The sequence below is a fragment of the Pterocles gutturalis genome, unplaced genomic scaffold (genome assembly GCF_000699245.1).
Source record: "Pterocles gutturalis isolate BGI_N339 unplaced genomic scaffold, ASM69924v1 scaffold27860, whole genome shotgun sequence".
Taxonomy (NCBI): domain Eukaryota; kingdom Metazoa; phylum Chordata; class Aves; order Pterocliformes; family Pteroclidae; genus Pterocles; species Pterocles gutturalis.
The window spans coordinates 50,515-67,532 of NW_010146683.1; the positions used below are offsets into that span (position 1 = coordinate 50,515).

At 38.6% G+C, this 17,018-nt stretch overlaps 1 protein-coding gene across 1 annotated transcript in view; it reads left to right on the forward strand.

Annotated features, from left to right (window-relative positions):
* NCKAP1 (NCK-associated protein 1) overlaps positions 1-6,456 on the forward strand; it is a gene marked incomplete at its 5' end in the record, with an annotated part of 49,886 nt that extends 43,430 nt beyond the window's left edge. Inside the window, 3 exons of the mRNA XM_010085841.1 lie at positions 1,816-1,925; positions 4,583-4,672; positions 5,280-6,456. Of these exons, the coding sequence (XP_010084143.1) occupies positions 1,816-1,925; positions 4,583-4,672; positions 5,280-5,396 (317 nt within the window). The remainder of the gene's footprint in view (positions 1-1,815; positions 1,926-4,582; positions 4,673-5,279) is intronic.
* Positions 6,457-17,018: the final 10,562 nt, after the last annotated feature.

Here is a 17,018-nt window from a genome sequence, read left to right on the forward strand (position 1 = left end):
AATAACTGAACAAACAGAATAGACCTTGTCAGTCCTGCCTTCCTTGCATAATATTACTTTTTTCTTGTGTTTTGCCTTTATTGTAGAACATCTGGCTTTAGGCACTTAATATAGATGATCTTTCCAGAATGAGAACTTAATAAATGCTGCCTTTTTATGAAATAAATTCCCTGGACAAATCCTGAATTTATCCATCAACAAGTCACAGATTTGAAGGAGTTTCAGCTTTCTAATCTGGCAAGACATACCTCCCAAATACAGACAGTCCTTGGACAGCTTTAGCTATGTCTGCGTTCTCTCTGCCTACTTCAAGATCAAGCCTGTTTTTTCCACTAGCTCCAGATAAAGGCTCAGACTCTAACAGACCTTTTACTTTTGTTCCCAGTAAGAAATCTGAACTGCTATTCAGATAGCAGGTTGGAGGACTAATTTGTCATCTAGAGGCTAGAACAGAACACTGACCTGCAGAGACATAGCTTTTTCCAAATACTCAAAGCCTGTCACAGGTTGGAAGGCAACAATTTTGTCAGCTGAATTCCCTTGCTGATGCTTTTTCTGTAGTGTCTGTGATGTAAAAATGAAGTCACTTCAAAAAATCAAGCCACTCAAAAAACAAATACAAACTTAAATCAGCAAAACAGATGTTCTTGACTGATGTTCAAGGGAAGTGGTGATCTTTTCTTTTTTTGGACTAGGATATTCATGCAGCAATATTTAATCAAAAAATAGGAGACAGAGTAGGAGGAACAGTTTGGGGGGGATCTTTGCTGGGACCTACTAGTCAGGATATTTATAGACCACCCAGGAGGAGGGTGAAGAGTGAGGTGAGAAAATTTTCTTATCATGTGAAGTTATTGAGGATATTAAAGGAGTAAAGAGCTGCAGGTAAATGTTATGAGACTGAGTAAATTTTGCAATAAAATGACAGAATTCCTTTTAAGCAAGAATAGTGATATGCATGGGGAAAAAATATTAATTTTTCTCACATGGAGTGATGTGGTCACTGTGGTCTAGCTGACCTCGCTATTCAGGCATGATCTTGGAGTTATGATAGATGACTGAATGAAATGATACGCTCAGTGCTCAGCAGTGGTCAAAAAGAATGGGTAAGAATCAGTAGTGTTTGCATCCTTGTATGCTGCTTAACTCCTTCAAAGATCTCCTCCTTTTCATATGCTGGCACTTTCCCAAGCTGTTTGCCCAGGTGTCTCTTAATTTTATTTTAAAGTTGTAGATTTGACTTAATTTGCCTAGGAGAGAGATCAGGCTTACTGAGAAGCACTACTTCTGCTCTCTTTGAAAACTGGTGTGATTTAAGCACCTTCCAGGCCTCTGAAGCCTGCGTGAATTTTGGGCAAGATGTTATGCACAGCAATTAGCAATTTAACAGTGTTGTTTTTGAGTTCTCTAGATCTGTTGGGGGAATGCTGTCTGGGCATCACGACTTGGTCATTTACACAGAGGGGAGAAAAATAGGCAACTAGCTTGAAAAAGTCCTGCTTAGCCTAGTCAAGTGGTAATGCTCTCAAGTTTTGTAGAAGCCAAATAAACTTCCAGTGTATTATTTGTCCTTATTTCTAAGAGCCCCAGGGATCTTTGTCAGGTTGTTATGCCCATTACGGCGTTCAGAAGGGAGATCCGTCCTTCTGGTGGCTTTCTGGATGCCCAGTTCAAAGTACTAGTACTTTGCTCCTATTGTGTACGATGCTAAAAGTTGCATTGTGACAAGTTTGTTTAGTCTTTGGTGATATTTTCCAAAGAATAGTGTCATTTTCAAACATGATGCTGAGGTAATTTGTCTATGTTTTTGTTTAGGCCATTGCAACAACATTCACTGCTTGGCAAAAGCTATCAACCAGATTGCTGCAGCTTTATTTACCATCCACAAGGGAAGCATTGAAGACCGTCTTAAAGAATTTTTGGCTGTATGTATAACTTCCTTTCTAGAGCTTGCTCCTCTAAAAAGAGGGCAACTCTCACCCCCTAATGCCCCTCAGTCTGTTTTTATATGTAGTCTAGCTTGCGCTGCGCTGTCATTAAGTTAGCATTGTGCTGGTTATTGCAGGAGTTACCTTTACAGCAGCAATCAGCCATGAGTAATTTAAATCACAAGGGCATACTATAAAGATTTAGGTTAGTATGGATGAGTATTGGTTAATCAACATTTATTCCAGTAGCAATATTGCTTCATAATGCTTGTAACGTTACTTATTTTCCTGTAGTTATAGATTGCAGAGAACCTCAAGTTATTGTATAATACAGGGTTGATTTTGATTAGGAGAAAATCAGGTGTGGCTAAGTTGACTTTTTGAAGTCTAGCAATAGGTTAAAATTTGTATCTTAAGAAGAAAAATATCTATTGACTTTGGGAATATTTTCAAATTCAGATGGAAAATGTAATGTTAATTTGGGATGCAGTGCAATTGATTTCATATAAACCTGGTTTTGATGCACAAGAGAGAAAAGTATATTGCTAATACAAGTCTAGATGTAGATTAAATTAAGCAGTAGTCCTTTAGCAGTTGTCAGTTGTGTGTGATGTTGAAAAGTAACAGTAGGAAATCAGTACAGGTGTCACAATTTTATTTTTTTTCAGTATAATGTTTAGTATTTTAGCACATACCATCTTTTATATTGTGAGGCCTGTGACTGGAAAAAGAAATGCACAATGCATATAAAATCAAGATTCTGCCTAGCAGACTTTTCCCATGATGTGTTGGAGTCTTTAGTTTATCTTACTTTTTCAAAGAAGGTAACTCCAGAGTGGCTTTTGAGTCGTACCTTTTGACACGTCTGCCCTTCTGAAACAGTAACTGTCTGCAGAGGTATGTTACAGGGATATTTAGGGAGAGGAATTCATATGCTTCAGACTAGGTTGAAGATCAAAGCTTCTGAAATCCTTAGTGATACTTAGAAAAAATTCAAAAGCCCTTAGGTGGTGGTGATGCATTTTAAATACATTTTGGTGTACTGCCCAAGTAGAAATAGAATTTTTAAAATGTCTCTTAATTAGCCGATACTTGAAGGGAAACTAAAGGCTAAAACAGCAGCTTCACTTGAATTTTTAAAAAATACTACTGATTTTGAGTGATTCTTGATTTTTGCTCTTTGGCCTTGAAATATGAAAAAATATCTCTTCCTCCCCTTATTTTAGATGCCCTACACACTTATGGGTGTGGGAAAACTTTCTGTAACTAGAAGTGTACAGAAACAATTTTTTTTTTTTCTTAAAAGGGATCTTGCAGTTCTGGAAGTTCATTGCATTTTGTAGAACAGAAGAAACTTTTGGCCATTGACCTTGTTTAATGCAACTGCTGGCTGTAAAGGATGAAAGAGAAATGGTTGTGTCAAGTTGCATGCATTTGACAAGTGAAGGAAACCAGTATAGCTTTATGTGATAAAAACACTTTTGGTATGAGGTTTACATTTTTTCACTGCTTACGAACTGTTTTCAGACCGCTGCTTTTACTGCCCAGACCATGACTTGGTGGTTCAGATATTTTGATAATCTTTCTTCTCTAACACCTTTTATATAACATTTAGTGTTAGTCTGAAAGAAAAACATTTATTTTGAGAAGAAAATGTACTGCTGGGGATGATCTGCTTTCCTGTCAAAGTTAATTAAATACTGAAAAAACTTACTAGGGTATTTAATACTGATGAGTATGTGCTAAGATTATTTGAAGTATGTACATTCACTTTATATTACAAATTGATTAATGATAGAATTTGTTCAAGAGGAATCTTGATTTGGATTTTAAAGTTAACAAATGTTAAGTTAAAATCCATTTCTGGTAAATACGTAGTTTAGGCTCATGGCCATCACTTGGTGTGAAGGCATAAATGATGATTGTATATCTGAAAGTTGAAAAGAGGTGTTTTTTCAAATTTCTATAAGGCATGAAAACATAGGTTATCAATGCATCTGCAAATTAAGTATTTTACTGCATTCTGTCATCCTGAGCTTGTTAATATCCAAGTACGTTACAAGTCTCTAGGATATCTTTTAAAACTAGTATTGTAGGGTTGCTCAAGGTCTGATAAAATGTTATTCATTTCCATTTACATTTCTTCAAATTAAAATATAGTTTAGAAAGTAAAAATCTGTCCTTGTATTGCAAAATGCTACAACTTCAAACAATAAAAACTCCAATCACTTTAAGTCTTACCAAAATGTGGTAAGTTTATATGCGTTTTGGGAAGGACAGGAAGTAAGATCCTGATCCCGTGGAAGTTTTGTCATTAATTTCAGTAGACTTTATAATGGTCAACCAGTGATTACAACCAAAAGTTCTTTGCAATACATTAATTCACTTTGTGTATTAAAGTAGCACATATTGCATATTAAACCCTGCTAGAAATAAACAAAAATGGCTCACTGAGACTGAAGCCCAGTGGTGGTTCATGTGTTCAGAATTACGTACTTCCTTTGTAGTTTAGTACACCACAGTGTCTATTTGGTAGGGTATTGATTTCTTCAGAAAGGTTTTCTCTGTGTGTGTGTATGTGTGTGTGTATAGCAAAATAGCAGGTCTGTCAATGCATTGTTTTATTTGTTGTTTTGAAACACTTTTTTATGTAGCTTGCATCGTCTAGCCTACTGAAGATTGGCCAGGAGACAGACAAAACTACTACAAGGAACAGAGAATCTGTTTACCTACTACTAGACATGGTAAGCTTTTGGCTATTTTATGTGTTATTAACTTAAGGAATAGGCTCCACATTGCATCATTCAACAAGGGGGTTTTGGGTGTCCCCTTGTGTGCTGTAGCTCACCACCCAGTGGATTTTTTTTTTTTTAATGTCTTTCTGCCTGGCATTCTAATGTCAGAAATGACTTTTTCTCTCACACACACACATACTTTAACCATCATCCTTTGTTGCCGAGAACATTGTATCACATTGTTCGGATCATTTCCATTGATCATTTAGTACATAAAATATTAAAATGAAATTTCACATGAAAGAAGCACTGTTCAGAGGGGGGGGGATCCTCTCTGCTCAGAGGTTTTCCTTTCTGTGTGCTGTATCTTTTGAAAGTGGCAGGAGTGCTGTATGACTATATATATATACAAGAAAGCTAAATGACTCACTTTACGAAGTGGTGAGTTCATAGCAATGTGTTTCTCCCCAGTGTTTAAATTTTATATTATTTCTTTTTGCTGCAAAGTACATGAGTGGTGTTGTGGTGTAGACCAGAATTATCTCCATGATGTAGATTAGCAGCAGCAGGCAGTAGAAGGTGTTCTGCAAAACCTTGTGTTTCTGGCATTTTTCAGATCGTGCAGGAGTCTCCGTTCCTGACAATGGATCTCTTGGAGTCTTGTTTCCCTTATGTCTTGCTGAGAAATGCATACCATGCTGTCTACAAACAAAGTGTCACATGCTCTGCCTAAGTGTCTACTTACTGGAGATAAGACATAGCACGCATCTATGTGGCCTCAATTTTATCTGTAAACTGTGGAGCTATTTTACTTTACAGCCTGATGAACAGTTTTGTGGATCATAAACTTTTTCCATAAAGTTGTATTTCTGATCAGTGGTTTCTTAATATGGTTGTACTACAATATAAGCTTGGTTGATTTTAGGTTGCACATTCATGGAAAATCTTTTTTTTCCTCTTTTTTTTTTTTTTTTTTTTTTTTTTTTTACTTTAGAGCATCAGTTATGTTTAAAAAATACTACTTCTGCTATATGTTTTTTGATATTGATCATGCAAAACAAAAATTGCTTGTTTATTTCACAGAAGAAAAATGTATTTAGTGATTATTTTAGATAGTGTAGCTTTCATCTGTGTGTAAATTATTTCATATAGGGAGAGTTATAATCTTGTACCTATTGTTCTTATTGAAAACAAATATTGGATGTGCATTTCTGTGAAGTAATTACGCATTTCTAGTTTTATTTTGAAACATGCACCAATCTACGTACTATGACACTATCTTAACATTAAAAATGTTATAGGACTGCTTATCCTTCAGACAACGATCCTCTCCCGATATTCTTAAACAACAGCAAGTGGTGTTGTTTGTATAAAGCATAGTGGAAATTTTTTTTAAACTAACTTCTGTGGTGCCCTCTTGGCATTAACACTACCATTGTACCCTGCTGTATAATAAACATTCTTACACATTTATCACATGTTGATAAAATGTTAGCCCTTAACCACTTTTTATATGTTTTAAATTTTTGAAATTCAAGTGTACCTCCCATAACATACAATAAACACTAGACTGTATTATCTGTAGGTGAATTATTTTTAATATAAATGTTATCCTAGTATTTTAAGCTTAAACTGTGCTGTTGTGCATTGATTTACATCTCACAGTTCATTAAATATCAATCCTTAGAGGTTTTATGTGAAGACTTCTTTTAATCCTTCACCTTTTGGCTTCTGCAATAGTGAATCTTGTAAAAAGTTGGAAGAAGGAATTAAAAACAATGTAAAAAGTGTCAGTTTAGTGCCATTATCCTTTAAATCTCCATTTTATATAATAAAGCAAGAAAAGCATTTATATAGTGTGTAGCAATGCTGGTTGTACCCACAGAAATAAGTGTATTGTGCAAGTATAAAACTTGAAATAATCATGAAAACAGGAGAGTGTTGCTAAAACCGTAACATCAGCCATTACTGAGACAGATGTATAATAAGCTTTTTTATCAATTGTGCAAATTGGCGTGCAGGATAGCATTGGCTCATTTACCCTGAAAGCTGCCCAGATGGTTGTGCTCTTTAATCCCCAGCATATAAAGGGTATGTGTTTCTCAACAGGCCCTGGGCATTGTGTAGAGCCCCTGTTCTTGATGCAACTTCTGTGCACGCTGGTAACTTTTTCTGTTCTGAAAAAGCTGTTGTGTGCTCGCTGACAATAGCTTCCTCTGTCCAGAGGAAAAAAGTACTGGAATAAAATTGTCCTAAGGAAGTACGACAGTACGTCTGTATTTTTCCTAATTGTGCATTTTGTGTTATAACCATGGAACTGTTTTTAAATAGTTAACTTAGTACCATAACAAATAACTTTGTTCATAAAGAAGTTAGGTCAAATGTGAGACTTAAGAGCGCTATTCTGTAATATTTATAATCTAATATGTTAAAATGCCTTTATTTTAATTAAGATTTTGATTGTAATGTAGCCTTTTTGTGGAAAAATAATGCCTGTTTTCAAGACTGACTCTTGAAAAACCCAAGTTTAAGAAATAACCTATTTTGTGTCTTTTTAATCTTTTTAAGTACAAAGCAATTGTATTTGGTTGTTTACCTTGGATCCCTGTCAGCTTTCCACTGGCTGAGGTGTTCCTGAACTAGGCCTAGAAAACAGGTAATCTCTGACCAGCAGGTGACGACTGCAGTACCTCTGCAAGAGGCTGCTTCTGATGCAGTCGGATTAGATTTAGTCGTGAACTTTTTAGACTCAGTTTTCTGTGGGAGCCCTCACATGATTGCGCTGTGCTTTCTGGCACACAAGTGCCTGAGGTGATGCCTTTTTAACTGCCCTTCCTGCAAGAACCGGAGCAAGCTCAGAACCAAACCAAGGAATGGGAAAGTTGGGGAAGAATTATGTGGACTCATCCATATGTTGGTTGGATTTTTGAGTGGTTTTGGAGAGGGTTTGGGTGGGGGTGGGATGGTGTCCTTGCTTTGTTCTTGCTTGCTGTATTTCTGTTGTTTCTGGTTTCAGATGAGCTGCCACAAAGCTATTTAGGGTTCAGCCTGCTTGTGGAAGGCAAAGCACATCAAGCACAGTCCTGAAGGGAACCTGTGTCCATGCACTACACAAACCATAATAAGCCTGTCAAACCCGGTTTGTTGGACAAGAAGGTAGAGAAGGAATTCTTCCTCTGGAGCTGGCAACACCATGTCCACAATTTAGTAAGTTCAACTGTTGACATGGTATATTGGGTCATCTCAGGTGGCCTTTTGTGCATTTCCAGAAGTGTTTGTAATTCCTGGAGCATGAAGCACAGATGGCTGCGCTGGTCCCATATGGAGCCACTTTGGATCAAATGTCTAATTCGTGGGGGAGGGCTCTGCCTCATGTGAGAAGGAGCATGGAAGAAGAATGTCCTCTTGCTGCCCAGAAAACTATTTTTATAATTTAAAAAGATGTGTCCATCAGGACAAAAGATTACCATTTAAAACAAGGGCTCTTGTTTAAACCTTTTTTGCTGTAGCAACTTGTTTTCTAGATAGGAAAAGGAATTGGTAACCAAACGTGACACTTGGAGTATACTAGTTTCGATGCGCTGGGGAATGACTTTCTCCCCAGATAATGCTGAAATGAGGGTGGTGATTTGAGGAAAGATAGGAGCCTTCTTCAGCAGGTCATCATGGGCTTATATGACTTCAGATTTTATTCATTCCAGATTTAAGAATTCTCAACCATAACTAAATATGCTGTGCCTCTAAACTGTATTTTTGACAAAAGTTTCCCTGGTCCTGGGATTCAGCATCATGATTCATCCTAAAGAATGAACTCTCAGTTACTTACCAGTAATTATTATAAATTCTGTAAGTTTGGGTATGTCTGAACTAATGCGGTAGCATTTTTTTGATGAATCGCTCCATCAAGCTTGAACCAAACTCAAAGCTGGATTTATAGGTATATTGATTCCTGTTGAATCAATAAAGTATTTTGCATAGGCTTCAAATTTTTTTCATATTCAACTTTAAGCATCTTTTAACTCAATAATACATTTTGGATACTAAAGAAGTAATTAATTGTAGTGTATTCACGGCTAAACTTGGCTGATAAATTAAGGACTGAATGAATACAAGGAACCTGCTTTCACTTCACTCCTTGTGGCTAGCCCTGAAACACTGACACGGCTGGCTGTGCAAAGCAAGGTAATTTAAGTGACAGCTGCACACATTTAATTTGGTTTCATGGATGAGGAGCACTGTTTCCAGTGTTGTCACATACCCAGTTTTCAAAAATGTTAAAGTTCTGCCTATTTTTTTTCTTCAAATGCAGTTTTTGAATCATTTTTATGATAAAGGTAAACCTGAAATGATGGAAGTTTTTTACTTGAATTGACAACTTCTTGTATGCTTTTGCTATTCATCATGTTATAAAGTCTGTAAATATTTGTACTAACACATAACGAAATCTAAATGGCCCCCTGACCTGTGTCCAAAACCATATCTAATGTGCTATTAGTCATGCTGTTTCTACTACTCCTAGGTCAAAACGACCTGCTCGCTGGATATAGCGTCAGCCTGTCTTACACAATTCAGTAACAAAAAATGTTGGTATGAAAATCCAAATGAAAAGGGTATGTTGAGCATAGCGTAAAGCAAGGGGACTTGAATAGACTTTCAGACTACTGCCGTGATCATGGCAATCATAATCATAAGAAGTGCTCACAAATAATGAAGGTAAATAATAAAAATTTATACTGACGTGTGTGAGTACAGATGTGAGCTGCAAAGCTGTTAGAGCTGAGCGTTTAAAACCCTGATGCTAGTAAATCCAGTTCATTGTCTTTTAGCAACATAATTTCCTATCTTGTCAGTACTCACTTCAGGTTGCAGCTGGAAGATGGGGAAGGTGTGATTGCAGGTTACCTGCAAACTCTTCTGCTCTTGCCCTCCTGGCCCTTGTCGTTAGCCTTTGAGTTTGGCTAAATTTGAGGTAAACTCGATAGCCAGCCAGTGCAGAGACGAGAGGATTTGTGTTCGGCAAGAGCAGTATTATTTCTAAATACAAATTAAATTATAATTTTTTTAGTAATAGCAAGGACCTAGTAGGAACAACAATGGAACCATTCCTTGCATAGGCACACAAAGGAAAAAGAAATAAAACTAAGAATGCACTGTAAATTAATCTTATGCTAATTATGGTGATGCAAAAGAGGAGTGAGAAGGGAGGTAAAAGGGGAATTGAAAGTGGTGATCAGAGCACTGAGAGAAGTTGGGAAATATTTTGCTCAGTGACTCTGAGTCCATTTTGAAACTCTGAAGTCTTATTTGACACTTCATGGATTAAACACAGATTGTATCTCACAGACTTCAGATTTGCATTCAAAAATTTCAACTGAGGTGTTGTCTGTTTTCCACTCTGTACATGAAGCAAACTTGTCCAGCTTTAGGATCATTTGTAAATAAAGGATGCTTTAAAGTGTAAAACTTTGAGACATCTTAGTATGAGCATGTGTTTGCCAGGGCTGAGTCAGCAGAACTGGCTAGGAACCTCTCTCTCTTGCCTGTTACAATGAAACTGAAGATGTGCTGTGCTGTTTGGATTTCGTTCCTTATGTCTTTAGAGTGGAAGATGTCAGGAATTACATTAAGTGTTACAATGAGATCAGGTAAGTGAAAGAGTTCATCAGAGCAGTTTATTATTTTGGATAACAAAGCACTTCAGAGGGCCGAAAAGCAGCTGAGACAACGGGCTGAGCCTGTGACGCTTACTTTAGAGGTAACTCTATTAGGGAAATAATTGTGCCACTATTTCCATAACAATTTTTTCTTTGAATGCCAAGAAAATATGTGAACTTTTATCTAGTAAAAGGTCAGAGGGAAACCATAGTGACAAGACAGTAATAATGCATTTGAATTTTAATATATAATACTGATTGTTTGCTGGCTAATCCCTGGTGGCACAGGGGCTGGATGAAAGAGTTCACAATCATTTCCTAAGGGATCAGAGTTAATTTGGTTTTAAATATGTCTCTTCAGCTGATGGAAATGGACACCATCCCGTGGATTTTGTTGCCTGAGTCAACACTTTGCATAGATGCAATAGGCATCAAATGCCTTTTGAGAAGGATCCTGGAGTATTTCAAACCAAACAGCTTTCTCAAAATCCCAGTTACTGACAGAAGATCCAAGCAGCAAAAAAGAGAAGATGCATATCAATATTGTAATTTTGCAGGTAGGTGATGGGGACGGAGAACAGCAAGGAAGGACACAGCCTCTGGCATAATGTTGAGGTGCCCGGAGCTCAGCTTCAAGGTGTGTGTGCCATTAAGCACTCAGTAACCCTAGTGTGAAGGGGGAGGATGAAATTAAAGCCGGTGATAACCACTGAGGACCATTTAAAAACCACTCTATACGCTGCTTGAATCAAGTGGGACAGGGCTGGGAGAGTGTGAGTAGCTTGCAAAAAGTGTTGCAGCTGAGATGTAAAGCAGCAAAACTCCTGCTGCCTTCTCCCGAAGGAAAGCTACCCATAAAAAATACTGTGGTATTGGAAAATGTCTTTTTCTAAACTTGTATTCTAATGATTCCAGCATGGTGACTGACAGCCCTGCAAACAGACGGGCTCATTGGGTATTTAATTAGTCCTTACTGTGCAGGTAAAATACACAATTTTTTCTAAGTCAAAACTTTGATCAAGTTTATTCCTGTCCAGTTAAACTGGCAAATATCTGTGTGTATGCTTGGGAGCTATACTGCTAAAAAAGGATTTGTGTTTCCAATTTTAGTAAGCAAGCCTGTGGCTTCGGGAGGAGAGAAAAAAAGCAGCACTGTTGTACGAACAGTCTATAAATGTGCAAAAAAAAACCAAAAAGCCCTAGCCTGATGAGAAAAGCTTGTTAGGAGGTTAGTTTTATGGATCTTGTGAAAGAACTACTAGGGGAGGGACAGCAACATAGACACACTTAAAACGTATAAATACTTTCTGGAAAAATGCCGCTAGCTTTTTCCCTTGCTATTAGTTGAGCTATGGAAGTTTGTTGGAAGTAGAGCAACTTTAAAATGTTTAGGTATCAACACTGCCACCCCATTATTTAAATTTGTAGTTATAAAAGCATTCTTGATGTCATTGGGGGATATCATCTTAATATCATAACTGGAGGACAATAAACATGTCAATAATTTCTTCAGCATGATTTTTATTCTGCCACAACTAAAGCGCGTGTGGGATTAAGAACTACGATCTGAAAGTCCCAAAGTTCACAAAATATCCCTCAAATCACTTCTTTTTTTGAGGGGGAAGAGCTTTAGCATGGCCTGGTGCATACTTTGAAGTGACTGTAAATTGCTGGACATCCCGAACGCTGTGGACTGCTCCACAGGGCTAAGAGATGTGGTGAGCAAGGAGCAGCTTCTGCAGGAGAACAAGACTTCTGAAGAGACTGGGCACTTACTTTAAGCTAAACTGTGGCTTATGTTCTTATGTAATGGCTTCACAGTTAAACAACGTTGTGGTATTTGTGCTTATAGACCACTAGCTCTTCCTTAATTTTGTGAACCTTTCTATACCTATTTTCTACTCTATTTTACTGTCTCTCACAGAAGTAAAAATAAAGTGGCAAAATGTGAACGGCTTTGCAAAGTCACAGCAGCGGCTGCAGCCTCAGCAACTCTGCCTAATTTTAGGGCTTTTCAGTAAATCAGAAATGAGACAAGAAACTGAGTTGTGAAGTTAAAAATAAGCATCGAGGACCTCCTCATCTGGAAAGCATCGTTGGCTGTGCACTTAGAGTCGTAAGGGGTCTGACTGAGGCGTATGCGTAAGGCAACGTACGCAAGGGTATCTTAACATGGAAGAGTTAAAAACTGCGCGCGTGGGATGACTTCTTAAAACGAAATTGTTTTACAGGATTATATTGCATAGTTTTCAGTTTTCTAGAGCATCTGCTGTTTGTGTGGCTCACAGGTGTGTTAGTAAGAGGTGACGTTTCTTTTCCTAAGCATGCGGAGGTTCCCATACGGAGCCCTTTGTGATCCCACCGGGAATTGCTAAAAACACAAGTAAAATATGCATGAACCGTGTTGGCTTCTCTTCATCGGTAATAGCTGTTCTTAGGGCATGTCAAACCCAATCAGCTCCCACTGAAATCAGTGGTGAGCCTGAGTTTCAGCACCTGGTGATACTGGGCTGTTGCTGTAAAACTCAACTGTTTGGGCAGGGCTTATTTTTAGGCATGGGTGTGATTTGGTACTTCATACTGCTGGGCACTGCTAATAAATCTGGGTAAGCAGGAGCAGAGGCAGGCTCCGGGCTGTGCAACCGGAGAAGCTGTAAATCTGAAATAGTAAATTTATGGTTTAACAAAATTAAATTCTGAGTGGTTATGGCCTTTCAGCTAGGCATCTCAAATTATTTCTACAGGGGCCAGGCTAGAAATGCTGCGTAATGTATATGGTATTATAGAGCTTTGCAGCAAGGTTTGGGTTTGGGTTTGGGTTTGGGTTGGTTTGGTGGTTTTTGTTTTTTGTTTTTTTTTTTTGCCTTAAACGCTCCATCTGGAGGCGATTATAAATCAGAGAGGGCTCAGTGGGTTCTGTTGTGTCTCTAGTACGGCCCGCAGTTGGGGGGAAGGATGTCTTTTTCATTATTCACATGGTCACTTTAACAGCATATAGCAATTTGCTGCATTGGAACAGTGAACTGAATGCATAGTTAAATTGAACATCTGAACGTAATACCACGGAGGCTATCTCACATTGATAAATACTTGAGCAATAGTTTAAAAAAAATAAAACTGTATGCCGGGAAGCGGAGCAGACAAGCATCCTCCCCCGTGTTCAGCAGCAGGTCCCCCCCACCAGAGCAAGGATACTAATTACATGTCAGTCAGTACTGTTAAGTGACTGAAGATGGTTGTACTTCATCTTTGCTCTGGAGAATTGCTGTATTAACACACACCCATGAGGAACAGTGGAATTAAATGATAAAATGGAGCTACTTTGCTTTGAAATGCAGGCAAATGCTTTCCCAGTCTTAAGTCCAGAGTACTGCCCAACCACCTGTGCTTCGGGTGCGTGATCAGCTTAGCTCCCTCTTGCTGTTTTCTTCATATTTCCCACAATGTAAATTGATTCTGCAGATATTTAGACAAACACGGTAGTCTTACAGCACTCTCAATACTGTTACTTGAAGGGGGACCTTTGCAGAACTGGGGACAAAGTTTCTCTTCTCAGTGCCTCTGAGAAATAGGCTCTTTTTGCATTTCTTAGTTGCAAGCACCTGCCCAACGCTTTTGCCTTAGCTTCCTACACTTTTGGTGATAAACTTGCATGACTGTGAAAACATCCAAGTATCTTTATATGAATTCTTTAGTGGAATCAGAGGGCTGTATGTATGGTGATACACCAGAAGTAGTACCTCTGCTTTTCTGTATTTTGAAACATGAAAATACTGTTCTGAATGTGAGCACAGGCTTTAGGTAGTTTACTTACAAAGAAGAGAGAATTGTGGTGGACACGATATTTAGATTATTCTGAAAATTTGGAACAATATAAAGGTCTCTGGCATTAATTTTGAATTTTGTGCAACGGTCACAAATTTGAGCAGTTGCAGATTATGGATAGAAAGCATTTGTTGCTTCTGAATTTTGAGGTGTGCTCTCTCAAAAGTAAATATTGAAGTTTCATCCATTGTTTTACTCAAATATGCACTTAATGCGTGCTAAACCAAGGGATGAGAAACCTTGTGGACACCATAATTCCAGCTAAAGTCTCTTCAACGCGGCCGAGTGCTTTGAGAAGCGCACACCGCTTGCAGTAAACCTGGCTGTGCTTTTCTGCAGGAAAAATTACACAAGTCCTAGTGCCCAGGTGGAAAATCAGCATTGCAGGCAGCAAACTGCAGCACCGAGAAGCTGTAAGCCCTGACATGGCCACAAAAATCTGGAGAAGTCCCAAGCAGCAAACGAATTCACACTGCAGAATGAGACTTCTGTGGGAGACGTATATGAGCGTGTGTCTGTGTGGATAGACTGCAAGCCTGCAGTAGGTAATATTAAACAGAATTGCTGTTGGCATCATTTTGTCTTTGAAATGTGTGTTAGTTGGGCTTCTTCGTGTTTAAAGATAAAGTAGCTGTACTATTAATTTTACCAGTAACATAGGATACAAAACACTGAACAAATAGGGTCATTTTGCTGAGACTTCAAGAAAACAGGTAATGTGAGCAAATATTAATATGAAAAAAACTTATTCTAGGAGGCATGCAAACCCCAAGGGCACGGGATAGTTAATAATGAGCTGCCTAATAAAAACAGCCCCAAAAATTACAAGTCTTTTTAAAAGAGACTGCATTAAAAGAGCCTTTTCTTCTTCCTTGCTACTTCCAAGTCATCCATGTAGAGGCTTGAAAGATTATTAAAATAAGTTAATAGTCCCCTGTGTTTTGTCTACCTGAGGGAGCTGAAACAAGACCCTGGCTAGAACAGGAAATGTACAATAAATCCCATTTTTATGACTCTGTAAGTCAATAATTTTATGGTTTTAGCAACAGCTGTGTAAGAAGTATTTTAGGTTTTTGGTTTTGGTGACTTTCTTAGTTGTTTTTGGTTTGTGGTTTTGTGTTTGTTTTTTTTAAGGCAGGGTATATAAGCAAATTAAATGGCGTGTAATCCTGAGATTGCTATAGAAAGGTTCAGGGACGCAACCTTTTCTGAAGAAGTATTTTTATCTCGGCTAGTTTTCTTCTTAGGAACAGCCTGAATAGATATGGTGACGCTTGCACTTTTTTCAGTTGGAACAGGTGGGTGCAGACCATAAAACATAGTACCTGGTTTATAGCTTTTAGGTTTATAGGTTTTCTCATTTCTCAACAGGTCATAACAGACTATGGAGTTATGTGCATCCACTGTATCTACTCAATAGCCTTCTTCTTAGAAACGTACAGATTTGTTGATCTGCTGAACTCTGCCCCAAGCCAGAGAGGATGCTACCTGGCTTGAGCTGGGTTCTCATCCTCCCTGTGCCTCCGCTGGCCTATAAACACCCCCTGCCTATAGAGGTAAGCTGCTGGGATGTATATATGGGGATGTTTCATATACCTACAGGGAGACTATAGCACTTGAGGGTAGGACTGATGCTAACAAATGCACTCAGGAGTGCCTTGGCTACAAGCCGTTCATCTTGGCCAAACCCATATGCATTTCTTAATGTTGCAAAGGCTTTGAATTTCAATTTTATTTTTAATAAGGTAATTTTTCTATTCAGTAATGTAGTTCTTCCAGCTTAAACCTAAAATACAGATATTTCTATATTTTAAGCCACGAATTTTTTCTGATGTCCAGCTCTGCTGTTAGGACTGTACATCAGAGCATCTCAGAGAGCCAGCTCCTGCTTCTTAAGCTTGCTGCTGTTTATCCGACTCCCACATGAGAAAAACAAGCAGAGGGAGGGGAAAAAATAGGCACTATGTAAGGAAAAAACCACCAAAGGAATAAATTAATGCCAGCTGTCAGGAAGCAGTTCCTTAGCTTCCTTTTGGGGAAGGGTGCAAGAACAAAGCCCTCAATTCCTTTTCATGTCCTCTGCAGCCCCCCCAGTGCTGCTTCATTTCTGTACCCAAATAAAGTCACTCGGCCATCCCCTGAGCGGGGAGCGTTATCCAGCCATCTCCCCGAGAAATCCATCCTCGCGGCACTGCAAGGCCACTGAGGGTTTGGGGGGTTTTGTTTTTTGTTTTGGTGTGTTTTTTTTTTAATGGGGGTATAGATGAGTCACTGGGGGCAGTTTGGCCACGAGCTGCATTTTGTGCTGTTGTAGGTTACTGTGATTCTTGCCGTGTGTGATAACAGCAATAAACTTTTTCTGTTTTTTGTATGAGCTACTCCAGGGGCAAATCTTTGCCTTAGGCCTCAGCCCCACTGAGGACTTGTTTATTCTAGGAAGTGATTTTGTGTGATGCTAGGGGCTGTAGCAGTAGTCTTTAAATTTCTAGGTCTGAACCAACCCCTCGAAACCCATGAGGAAACCCGTAGGCAGGCAGCGCTGATCCCAGCCCGCTGCCTGGGCATGCTTTTATTAAGAAATTTCTGGTATTCATACACAATGTTGAGCTGATACAATGATAATACAATAGACTAACCCCTTTCGTAGCTGTACAAGTTTAGGAATCCGATTATTGTCACCACCCACCCCCAAAGGTTTAACGTTGCACTTGTTGATGCAAGCTATAGAAAGATATATATTTTTTTTTCCTTCTTGAATCTTAAGAAGGTGACAGGAGAGAAGGGGATTAAATTCCCAGTGGTGGTGTGGTGGCACACAAAGTGAATGGTACTCTCCTGCTGGACCTTTTGGATTGTGTATGAGCTTTGGGTGAAAA